Genomic DNA, 12,740 nt, shown 5'->3' with positions numbered 1-12,740 from the left:
TATGTGTAAACTCATTGGACTGGCCCTTTAAATCACATGTTCAGCCTCTGACAGCACTGATCCAGCTCCTGGACATCCTTACATAGCACTGCTCCCAGCCTAATCACTGAGGGCCTTCTAAAAACAACATGGTATCCTCCCAGCATCATAAAAATGCATCACTTGATAGCTATTAAGTACCCACTATGTTTAGGTTTTTCGCCATTCATCACCGACTGATGTGCTTGTGTGTCTGTGTGATGATAGTGCCCTCTCTCGCTGTCCCCTGCCTCGCAATATGGGCTCCAACAGGGAGAAGTCATCTGTCTTCGTTAGCGTCTGGGGCTAAATATGCTATGCATCTGGTACTGGGCTTTCCATCCCCCCTTGGCCTAAGCAGCTTTGTTTTGTTTGTATAATGATAGGTATACTCTATGAATACATAATTACAACAAACTGTGCATGACTCGCACGTACAAACACAACACGCTGCATTCTCCAGCCAGTGTCTACATATTTGAAATTGGCATTTAAACACCCTTAGTATTCATTGTGACCTCCTCAAATTAATGTGCTGCCTGCTGATTTCTAATGGGCTGTCTGCATTGTGTCTGTGACTGGCCTAAACACAGAATTTGAGAATCCAACTCATTTATGGCCCATTTTGGAAAAAAAGAGACGAAGTTGGCCTTTGAGAAAATTAAGCTGACACTAGCATCAGTGCGAAAATTCCTTCCAAATGGACACTTAACAAGGAGCATCTGAAGATGTGTGGGTTTAAGTGGGTGTTAACAAACCATGGCATTGCCGAATGAGCTGTGGGAAGGAGAACTGAGAGGAGAACTGCTTGACTAGGGCGCCCTCCAGTGGTCTGTAGGCTCCTCTATAGGAACCGTACTGTACAGCTCAGGTTGTACTTACTGTGCTTTTGTCTTTCAGGAGTTTCTCAATCACTTCGATCAGCTGCTCCTTCTGGTCTGCATCCAGGCTGAAGACAAAGGACAGGGAGCTTTGAAACAAACTGTGAACTACTGAAAGGCAATTATTAACAAATTAAATCATGTCCCCTCTGTGTGTCCAGAATACAAAGATGTGCTTACAGCGACTAAGATCAACCGTTTATGACCATGTTTTATTTTCTGCTTGAGACAGTGTCCAAAACCATCCAGTCTCTCAGTCATTCCAGATTTCCTATATAGTAGACGCTTAACAGTTTATGCTAAAATTAACAGTAAATTATGATTTCAGACCTGACTATAAATAATTGCTTTTATGCAGTATCATCACTGAAACAGAGTGTTGTAACTGATATTCCAACATGTGATTCCATACACTCAGCAACCATCCAACAATTCATTTTGTGTCAACTACTAAATTAACTGCCAGCTATTTGACAACTGATTAATCAGCTTGAGTAACGTTTTTCTGAATCTAGCTTATTCAATTTCAATGTTTTCTGGTTTCCTTTCTCTTCTATAACAGTAAACAAAATATCTTTGGGTTGTGGACAAACCAAGACTTTAAAGGACATTATCCTCAGTTATGGGAAACAATGAGTAACATTTTTTATAATTTTATAGATCAATCTATTAATTGATTAATCGAGAAAATAATCACCAATGAAAATAACTGTTCACCAAATTGCTTTAATGGATTATTTGTTGTTGTTAGTTGATCAATAGAAAATCAATCAGCAACTATTTTAGTAATTAACAAAATTTTAATTTAAACAAAAATTTCAGTTGCTGATTAAAGCTTCTCAAATCTTGATTTGCTGTTTTTGTCTGTTACATATAATTACAAGCTGAATATTTTGTGGGACTCATCTTGTTTTTTAATTAAAAAAAAAAGCATCAAAATCATCTTCAGGTTTTAGAAAATAATCATTAGTTGTTGTCAAACAAGTAACACCATATTCTTTGCTCCATTGTGGAAATGTTTAAATGCATTAATAGTATAGTGTTGTCACAATACTGGAATTTCTTAATTACTACTTTGAAAAATATCAACACAAAAAGAAAAAATATTGCCCATTTTTGTTAACACACTTTGGAGCAATGCTTGCATATTGGCTTGCTTGTGTCTTAGCCATTCAGCTTTTATTTCCCTCAAATCTGAAATATTTCCAAACAACACTCCAGCTCTTTAGCCACCAAACCTGTCACTGAGGCTCTGCACTTGATATCTGCTTAACATAACAAAATGCTGTTCAACTAGGCTGAATGAGATGAGTAATAACAACAAGATGGCACCGCGATTAACAGGGAAGGTAGGGCTATGTAGGAAGTGAGAGCGAGAAATTGCAGCTGGTATCTGTAAAAAAAAAAAAATTAAAAAGTAATGACAGTAAAAGTATTGAAACGGTTTCAAAAACTCTGAATCAACATATATTTAAAAAATTTACATCAATAAAGGGCATACATTTCCTTAAATAATATGGTGTACTGTAAATAAAACACAAACCTGTCCCTCCTCTTGTGAACTATCATCTGGCATCATCCACTAAATCAAATATCCAACTGCTCCATTCAGGTCAGATTTACTACTTTGTTCATACTTCAAGCACTTGTTCATAGCTTGATCCATGCTGGTCTTAGAAAAACTCAGTTGATAACAGTAAGATAAGTGCAGGGCAGAGCCCTTATATCAACATTACTCAACATTTACCACCTCATTCCTAAGTTCACTGCGCAGGAACGAGGTGGTAACAGGAGCCAAAGCCAACCAGTGTTGTGGATTTATTGGAGTGATATTAGCAGCTTGTGTTACAGTCCTGAGGAACTGTACCTGAAGAGCTTTTGGATAGCATGGGCAGATGTCTTCCTAACATATGGAGAGAGGTCAGCTGCAGCCTCCTTGATGGCCAGCATCATGATGGGGACAATGATGGGCACACGGATGCTGGACAAAACCCTCAAGGCACTCGCCCGGATGAACTGGTTTGGGTCCTGCCACAGAAAGAAAGTGTTTATGTGTGAAGGAAAGTTTTGTATTGGGACAAAGAAAACAACAACAAAAAAAAAAAATACAAAAGTTATTTCGTTTAAAACCAGAAACTGTAAAAACGGAAAGGATTGTCAGATTTTAGCTTTCCAATAGTCCTTGAGCTATCCATCTCTTAAATGCCATTCTATCAGGAGACTAAATCAATCTGAGCTTAAAATTGTAATATTTTGTCAGTATCACTCGACATGTCTAATTCAATAAAACAATTAAAACAAGGTGTGGGTTCTAACCAGATTGTGTAAAAAACTAAAATTCTGTGCTCCTTGGCACAACCAGAAAGCCACTACTGACTTTCCATACTTTTCTGACTCAGAAACGTATGGAAACAAATTAAAAACGCAAGTTATCTATAGTATGTAGAGCCACAATATTTTTCCAGTGTCGGTAACATCTGTGGGCACTTGGAATAACATTGTACATGTTAATTCCATTTCTTTTTTTGTACAATAAGAAATTATCGAAATGTAACTTTCAGTTTCACTTTTTGAATGGTTTAGGGAATTATAACTTTGTCATTCTGTGCAAAAGATGTTTTTGAGTTCTCTCTACTTCTAGCCATGATTGTGCAGTTTCCATAGAGGTGCAGACATTTACAGTGCAGAAAAAAAGTAGACCACAGGAAGTAGAAATGTGACAGAAGCATAAAACGCTGACAAATTGCTTTGGAATCAGATAAAGACTCCAGTTTCTGAAACAATGAATGGCGGAGATTGTGTGCCATGACAACAATAATGCAGCAAAATCAACATCAAACAGCAGTTTTACAGTATTCACTAAAAATTATGAATAAAATGATCTGAATATCAGTACTCTGTCCACACAGATTCTCAGTTTATATCCTACAAAGCTTTTTTTCAAACTATCAGTAAAAAGAAACAATTAGACAGATTCAAGGGGTATAAAAGTTACCTTAAGGGCCCGCTGGAAAGTGCTGATAGATAGCAAGGCCAAGTCCTGCTGTTCCTCTGCATACCTCACCAGGTAAACGTACACAAGCTTCTTAAGCTGCAAAATACAATTACAGTAAACAGCAAGAAATTTAAACAGCTGCAAACTGAGATTTAAGTAACACGTGGAAGTAAAGAAATAAAAAACAAAAAAATGTACGATAATGCAACTTGCACCCAACAAGTGACGCATTCCTTTAGTTTAGTTTTTTTCTGCATGGAAGTTTGAGTTTATTATTTTAAGGGGTTGAGAAAAATTATTTGTATGGAAAGTTTTCCTGTCTTGATCTCACAAGCAGCAGATTCGATCGCGTGTCGTTTCAGGCCATGGAGAGAGGTTATACGTTTTATTTTTGACCCCTCCAGAAATTGCCTTTGAATTACTTGCAGCCCCAGCATGTGTTTTGGCATCCACACCTCTTCTTTTCTTGCAGGAAAGCCTGAGATAATATTTGTCCTGCATCCTGATGAGTTTAACTGGAGGTCAAAGGTAGCTCCTCTGCTGATTCACATCAGCTATTCAGAAAGAGAGGAGGATAAATGGACCTGATTTCTGCCTATAAGACTGCAGATTTATGTATAATGGAAGTGGGAGAAGGGGGTTATGAAAAATCATGATTTACTCGAGGAACTATTGCTAATTTCATTTATGAGCTGATTTAAGCTTGAGGTCAGAAGTAAGGTTACATTTTAGGTACAATCACCAAGAACTTTAGCCAGTAATCAGTGCCATGCTTTCTAAAGCAGCCAGTATTGACCTGCAGCTGTGCACCACAGTTCTCAATCATTGTTCTGGTCATTACTGCTGGAATTAATGGCATTACTCACTATAAAAAGGAGACACAACCCATCTGCCCTCAAGGATCTGGTTTCTATGACCACAAAGCACACGACTGACTTCATTTTAAACCATTAAGTAGGTGATTAAGGGCAGTACAAGAGAAACTTGCTATGCATCAAATGGGATTTTATGTCATTCTTATTATTATTTGAACATAAACTCTCAGGCGTACACAAATTCATGTAAGGTATGGAGTGTTAAACTGAAGAGCAGAAATGATTAAAGAAAATAAAGAGCACTGGTATCAAATCACGCAACACTGTCAATAAACTGCATGTTCTTGTGTTGTTATGCTCTAATTACAGTGGATCAGCGGCAGCTCGTGGTGACAAGCAGAGAAGGGGTGAGGGCGGGAGCAAAAGAAGAGGCCATTTTTAGCGAGATGTGCTGTAGGTGAGCGGAGTGTGGAGGAGCTAAGGGAAAGAAAGGACAGAGAGAGAGAAAACATAGACCGAGACCTCACACTACCTTAGCAGCTGGTGTGTATGAGACAGGAGAGAGAAGATGTGACTGTGGACTCTCCTCTCTCAATTACATCCACCCACCTGCTCCCCTACCCTGCCATGAGCTGCTTCGGCTGCATGCCTTGCACACAGCGGCTGGCCTCAGGCCCCCCGCTCACATGCTGCCCCTCACGCTACCTGATTATTCTGCTGCTGCTAATCAATATTCACAGGTTCTGGGCATGGGAGCCCCTCTTGAGCTATTGCTTAGTGTTTGGTCATTCGCTGGAATAGGCTGTGCACAAGTCCGTCCTGGCTCACAGATTACAGCATTTAGTAGAGTGTTGACGCAAGCTCACAGTGTCTTACAGTACTGAGATGCTGCTGCAGCACCAGTTTATCATAAAGCTACCTGTGCTGCTATTGACTGATGAGGGAAAATAAGTAAAAATGAGTCAAGTCACCGTTATTTATATAGCGCATTTAAAGGTAAAGTACTTCTTCCAAGGTGTTGTTCAGTGTAAAAATAAGTCATATTATTTTCATGGATTTATCTTATTAGTATAAATATTGAGGTAAACGCCAGATATTTGGTTTTATGAGAGAAGGATGCTGTACAAATGTTGTAAATGAAGAACAACACTTTACATCCCCTGCATGACCTACTAATCAGACAATCAACTTCACGACGGTAAGTACGGCTACAGACAGTCATTCCTGACCCCTGTAATAATGCTGTGCACTGACTCCCATCTGTGCAAGGAGAGGAGATATATCTTCTGAGGGACTGTGGATAAGTGTGTGTCGGTGAGAATAAAAGTTTATATACACTTGTAAAGACCAAGTATGGCCATGCTAGTAAGAAAATTTGATTAATACAGCTTTCTTTATCACCAACTCATAATTCAAACTGCTGTATATATATTTTTGACTATGCATATTTTACTCTATTTCCATTTCTAAAAGATCAATAACAAATTTATTAAAGAACTAAAATGTGTGATTGTTTTTTGTGACAAACACTTTCAATCACAGAAAATTAAGAGTTATAGAAGTCATTGGTAACTGAAGACTGGTATGATATACATGTGTTTACAAGTGTAAGTAAACTTTGATGGTTACATCATCAGACCAAGGGCCGTACATCTTGGACAATCAGGTAAAGAGGAAGGCAGAGCTGTCAACTGATCACCACCAGGTGGTAGGTTGGATCAGATGCCAGGGACAGATCTGGTGAACCCAAACATGTAGGGCAAAGTTGAGGCACCTATGGTCCCTAAGTGGGCAATGTTTAAACCTCTCTTGCAGAGGCTGGTGTTAGTAAAGGTTACCCTGAGATAACTTAAGTTGTGATTTGGTGCTCTATTAGTAACATTAAATTTAATTGAAGTATTCTACTTTGTACAGAAACATAAAGTTAAAAAACTCAAACTCAATTAAGGAAAAGCTCGAACATGAAGCCAATCCACATGATCACATTATTGTTCTGTAAGAGGAAGTTTCCTCTCTAACGTCATACTTAATGAACCCACGTGCTGTGTTACACGAGAATTAAAGGAATCAGAAGAGCCCATGGCTGTGCGTAAGGATGACAACATCAGGGATGAAGTTTTACTGAGTCATTTCTCAACGATGTCGTACCTCAATGTTTTTACTCGCAACATTCTTCACAACTGCAGGAAACAACTCGGATGCATTTTTCCCTTTGGCAATGAGCTGAAAAACAAAAAAAAAAATCAAATATTAAAGCTATATTGTCACCAATATTAAACTCAGCTGTAGAATGAAAGCACACACAAACAGACAGGTTTTTGTGATTTCCTATAATGCACTCACCCCAACAATCCTCTTCATGGCCTCCAGTTTGAGCGATTCCTTGCTGCTCTCCAACATCTCTTTAAGATCTTCATTCCTGCAGACAGAAAATAATCTTGGTCTTGTTGGGATCAACACTAGAGAAGGTAAACACTCCTGAGGTGACTAATCAGATTCAGATGTTGACCAGTGGTGCTGTGCAAGTTCTGTGTATAAGACACCTGTGTGAGCTTCACAGATTACAGGGTCCACATGCAAACTGACAATGCAGCCAGCCAGACAGCAAGAATACTGTCCAAACCAATGCAACAGCAGCAGCATCACAACAATGTCTGCTAATACTGCTGAGCACTCACATGATGCTCATTCCATGGCTAATGCAAACACACAATGTCATTCTAAAACTGCACAGCAAGTTGTTTGTTTCATATGGATTCTGTGAAAGACAGATGATAAATTGTCAACTTCGTTTAGTCAATTTCATCCATGTACTGCCAAGTCATAGGTCCTCTCATGGACTTCACATAAGACAACGCCAATGCTTCCCTTCAAACAAGGACTTGGCAATGAGGACGAAATGTTTTGGCCGTAGACTTGCACTCAGAGAGGAAGATAAATTGACATCATAGTGGATAATCTATGGAAAAAAAAAAAACTACTAGAGCTGCATTACTGAGCCACAGTAGCAAACGAGCCAGGGGGCTAAACTTTAAAATACACACATTGAGTTAACCAAATTATACCAATATGGTGTAGTGATTAAAAGTAATCATTCGCAAGGTGATTGTTTAGCTTTGACTGACTTCATAAATTCTGTCTGAAACTATCAGAGAGCCTACAAAGTATGGTTCAGAAATTCAGTTTCTTCATTTTCTAAAGTAATTAGTAGCTACAGCAACCAAGAATGTACAGCAGTGGCAGCAGAATTATAACATATCATAGAACGGAAACACTCACATGAGGTACAAGTACTTAAAATTTGCACTCAGTACAGTACTTAAGTAAACACACTTTTACAACTGATGACCAAATGCAAACTAATGATTTTTCCATCAACCTCAGCTTTACTATGTATTTGGTGGTAACTGGCAAATGTGAGCATGCTAACATTAAAAAAAATGGTGATATTACAACTGGTAAACATCAGCAAGTCAATATGAGCATGTTAACATCCTGACAGAGCTGCTAAAGAGGTGATGGATTATGATTCATCACTACTTCAGTTTAATAAAAACGCCAGCAATGCACACCATGCCTGTCATCACTTTCGAGGCGTTGTGGTGCACTATCCCAACATTCACTCACTTAAACTAAACAATCAGAAGTTAAGCAAACTTTCTTGATGCCAAGCACAGTAAAACAAAACAGAAGAACCAACATAGCCCTCCGTTGTGCTGAAAGCAGACAGCAGCAGCTACTTTTCATCTGTTTTCTTATTATTCACATTCTTAATGATAGGAAAAATGATTAAAAAAAACTGAAGCACTTCTAAATTTTGTAGCTGTTGTTTCTGATCAAAAGTGAAACAATTAGCTCCATCAAAAGGTGTAGTTGCTAGCATATCTGTAGGCTCTTGGTTCTACTTCATCGCTAGTCCAACGGGCTAAAATTCAAAGTCACCAGTGTAGCATATTTGTCAAAAAGAAGATAATGTCAATTCAATTCCTAGTTTGCCTTAATCTTAATGCCTTATTTCATTCAGAAAAACTACCAAATTTAAAAAAAAAGTTAGAATTCATTTTAATAATGGATATATTGGGAGTATTTTTATGAGATTGTTTAATATTTTTTAATGTAAAAATAATCTTATAGGAAAATAATCTACAATAATAACCAGGAAATTAAGTTTGCATACATTCTCAGGTTAAACACACAAAACTTTTTTTCAAACATGATTTTAAAGTTTATTATATCAATTATTATGCATTAGACAATTTTTGAAGATGCTATGGGTGATCTTAGGACAGTACCCAGCTTTGTGTGCCTCCTTGGGGTTACTGCGGATGTGTGTGAGGGCCTGTTCTTCCTGACTGAGCTCAGCCTTCAGAGTGAGCTGCAAGTTCTCAGCAGACACCATCGCTGTCCTCACGGCTCCTACTGCCTCCGAGCGCAGAGAGGAGAAACCAACATCCATACCAGCTTCCTTCCACAGAAGTCCAAAAAACACAGCAGTCCATTCAACAGCTAGCAGCTCTTGAGTGTTTGTGTGTATGTGTGTCCACAAACACAGCTGACTGTATTTCCACAAACTGAAGAGTGAACGAGAGCTGTAATTACTTTCCTTCAGGCTGTGTGCCTTGTTCTCTTGGCTTTATTTACAGTTGTCTTCTTGTCCTGTTCATATCTGTTGAAGCAGTGGAAAAACAGCTCAGGCTCCACTGCCTTTGTGACTGTCATTCACTGCTCCCTTCCTCTTCTGTTGGGCAAAAAAAGTCACAAGATGCCCCGTCAGCTCGCTAATGGCAAGTTATGCCTGAGAGCAGTGCCTGCTCACTGGGATAAGACCTCCTTCTCTTCAGAAATTCTGCTTGTTAGGTTGTGTTTAAATTTCTCTCCTATCTTCTTACACATGTAGACTTTCCTATGCCTATGGAAAGCCGGCTATCTCACCTGCCGCCTGGCTGCATATGTGACTCTGTGTGTAACTGTGTTCACTTCCCTCTAGGGGAAAAAGGAGGGCCTTATCTAGACGGGTGGGTAAACAGTGAGCTACTTTTCATCACCACCACTGCACAATAATCCACTTTAGTTTGACAAGCGTGCATACCCTTCCAAGTTTGGCTGACGAGGCCAACAGGACAGGCCTACATCAAAGATAACAGCACCAAGCTGAATGTGAGGAAATACCCATGAAGACGTGAATGGAACAGAAGGATTTTGAAAGAGGACAAATCTGCCTCCTGCACTTTCCCTGGGAGTAAATGACTGACCTGAGGGCCACACTGTGTCATGACTCTGGTCAAGTTCACAAGATGATGCCGTTTCTAAACTGTGTAACCCCAAAACCTGCTGGTAGTTTCAAAAGGCATGTTATCTTTACAAAAAAAAAAAAAAAAGAAAAAAAATCCATTCATCAGAGCCCCAGGGTGTAAAAACAAAAAGAACTGTTGCATTATCAGCTTTTCAGCACTATTAGAACATAAGCTTAAAATAGCTCAGAATATTTCATGGGAAACAATTTAATTCCAAGTCTCATTGAAAAAAAAAAGCAAAAAATAAACCATTTGTTGGAGATCCTGTAAAAAAAAATTAAAAAATACAATCCTCAGCACATCTGAGTAGCCGCGAGTGACTCAACTGCAACCAGTGGTCACAAGACATACATTTAGCCACTTTTCAGCTGAAATGTAGACTGTCTTTGCATAGAGAAGACAATGAACAAGAGAGATTTAGAGGAAAAAGTTTGGAGTGGTTATAAAAATGTGAATAGGCTTAGTTAAATAGCATGTGATGACCACATTTTTCCCCATTTGGACACTTGGAAAAATGCTATAAATATTGATTTTAGGTTTTCTAATATTTATAGGCAGTTTGTTACTATTTAGAAATGGCTTACAACAGTATGACGCAGCTGTAAGCAGATAAGTATTTATAAATTTATCTGTCAATAGGGAAGATGGTATATGAACAGACAGTGAAAGACACAACAATGAAACACAGCTGAAATAAGACAAAATATGTCTTGACAGGAGAAATTATAGCTATTGGACATTGTTTACTAATAAATCCACAAAAATGATCTTTAATGTGCTCACAACTGCAATGTATTCTGTTATGAGTCATTTATTAAATGGCAATATAATGCTTAAACGTGGGTTTAATTTCTGTCAGCAGCATCTAAAACTATAATTTCTTTTACATATATGATCCAGGTTAAGTTCAACATGCTAACTCAAAACCTAAACACATCTAAAAGCTAAATACATGCATCACGTCTGGCTGATGAGCTTTTCAAATCTTTTTTCCATCACTGCTGAGATTGATTATAATATAATATAGTCATGGCAGTCTGCTAATGAATATTTATCACAAAAGAGCCACATGTGTATCCATCTCATTTAATGCTGTGTAATATGTGCAGACAGAACACATTTCATAATATGGTTTGTCATTATTCCAGTGTGATTTCCGGTTAATTTGATTACAGATCATGCAGTCTAAAAATCCATTTTGTGTGTTATTATACAATGTTTAAACTTCTGTATTTGCTTTCTTGTACTTTCTGCTTTTCCTGTACATCACTTTCAGATTTTGTGCAGACTGACTGGTCAGTTTAAAGTTGGAAATGATTCCATTTCAGGTTTTGAAGACATAAAAAGCTGAAAGACTGTAGAGGTTAGTGTCTTTCATGTGGCCATCGGCCTCACCAGCAAGTACTGCATGTTGTAACACACTGCCAATACAGCTAGAGGCATGGAATGGATTTTCTAAGGCTTACCAGAACTGTTTGTCTATTAATTCCAGTAAAATAAAATTCCATCTTTAGCATTTTTCTTAAGGAAAATGCTGCAGCCATGTTTCAGAGTGCTGCCTGACACCGACAGTAACTCATGACCAATCACTGTCATTCACAGCAGTCAAAGTGCCAGAGGGAGCAGAGAGATGTTTGGCAAGTTTAGCTAACATGCATCTGACTTAAAATATCACTGCATCAACTAATGTCAACTGTTTCTATGTTTTTATTGCTCAGGATTCATTGTTCCGTTCTTGTGGTGCAACATTTGATAACTTGGAGAGATATCAGCACAGCAGAATAACTCAATGAGTCCCGGTTAACACGGTTAGCTCACTGTCTGACATGCCTTTTTATTGGTGTGGGATATGCCTCTGTAGCACAATACAAGGACTTCATACACAGCATAGAGGACTAATGTGGTCTGAACATTTCTCTACATTCCTCAACTGCGTTAAGGTATGCAGTCACATTTTCCTGAACAAATTCAAAGAAAAAACAGAGTTGTGTGACTCAGTTTAAATCAAGCTATCAAAATGAAATAAAAATGAGCTTAGCTTGGTTGTCTTTGCACAATCTCTCACAAAACACTCTCAACAAGCATCAGACAGATGGATATGGCCTAGGTGTCATCAATTGTAGATTTACATTTTTCCTAAAGACGTCAACACTCGCCCACTGAATTAAAAACTGTCACTGAACATTCATTCTTGACACTGCAAAGAGTAACTTTTAATAAATTTATACTAGCAGCTGCAACATCTGAGAAAAAATATTTTTACAAGAACATAAAATTTTTAATAAAGTGTAGGAACCCAAAATGAAAATGTGACCTCAAAATAATGGAATTTAAAAAAGGAGTAAGTCACACTGTGCTCATAAATAACTGGAGGAAAATAAATGCAGCTTAGCCAGCTTTGGTTCTATCAAGCATGCCAAAACGCATGGAAAATGTGTAAGTTCTTGTTAAACGATCTGGATCCACCTCTGTGACGGCATGCCAAAGGGAAGGTTTGAGACAGCATGACAAGACTACAGTACTGGTGAGCAGTCAGAACAGAAAGGGATCTTAAATATCTCAAATTAAAAAGATAATGAGAAAAAAATCACCAAAACTACACAATTTATCAGGGCCAGAAACTGTAAAAACAGAAGTGATTGTCAGATTTTTTTAACATCAAATGGTCCTTGAACTAATCCTGTGTGATGTTTGGTTCCGTCAGCAAAAATTAATCAAATCTACATTTACATTCAGC

General features: G+C 38.2%; 1 protein-coding gene across 2 annotated transcripts in view; it reads right to left on the bottom strand.

Annotated features, from left to right (window-relative positions):
- Nucleotides 1-12,740, bottom strand: part of ap3b1a (adaptor related protein complex 3 subunit beta 1a) — a 79,256-nt gene that overhangs the window by 61,206 nt on the left and 5,310 nt on the right. The window contains exons 1-6 of one of the 2 annotated variants that reach the window (XM_035951051.2): nucleotides 9,002-9,542; nucleotides 7,053-7,128; nucleotides 6,858-6,932; nucleotides 3,895-3,990; nucleotides 2,767-2,927; nucleotides 901-967 (exon numbers count right to left, since the gene is read on the bottom strand). In XM_035951051.2, coding sequence (XP_035806944.2) covers nucleotides 901-967; nucleotides 2,767-2,927; nucleotides 3,895-3,990; nucleotides 6,858-6,932; nucleotides 7,053-7,128; nucleotides 9,002-9,165 — 639 coding nt within the window. In that variant the 5' untranslated portion in view covers nucleotides 9,166-9,542. Of the gene's footprint in view, nucleotides 1-900; nucleotides 968-2,766; nucleotides 2,928-3,894; nucleotides 3,991-6,857; nucleotides 6,933-7,052; nucleotides 7,129-9,001; nucleotides 9,543-12,740 lie in introns of those variants that run through there. The other variant, XM_023276389.3, reaches the window with a different exon arrangement.

The sequence above is a fragment of the Amphiprion ocellaris genome, chromosome 17, assembly GCF_022539595.1.
Source record: "Amphiprion ocellaris isolate individual 3 ecotype Okinawa chromosome 17, ASM2253959v1, whole genome shotgun sequence".
NCBI lineage: Eukaryota > Metazoa > Chordata > Actinopteri > Pomacentridae > Amphiprion > Amphiprion ocellaris.
Note: the sequence above shows the minus strand (reverse complement) of the source record. Positions and strands in the feature narration are given on the sequence as shown.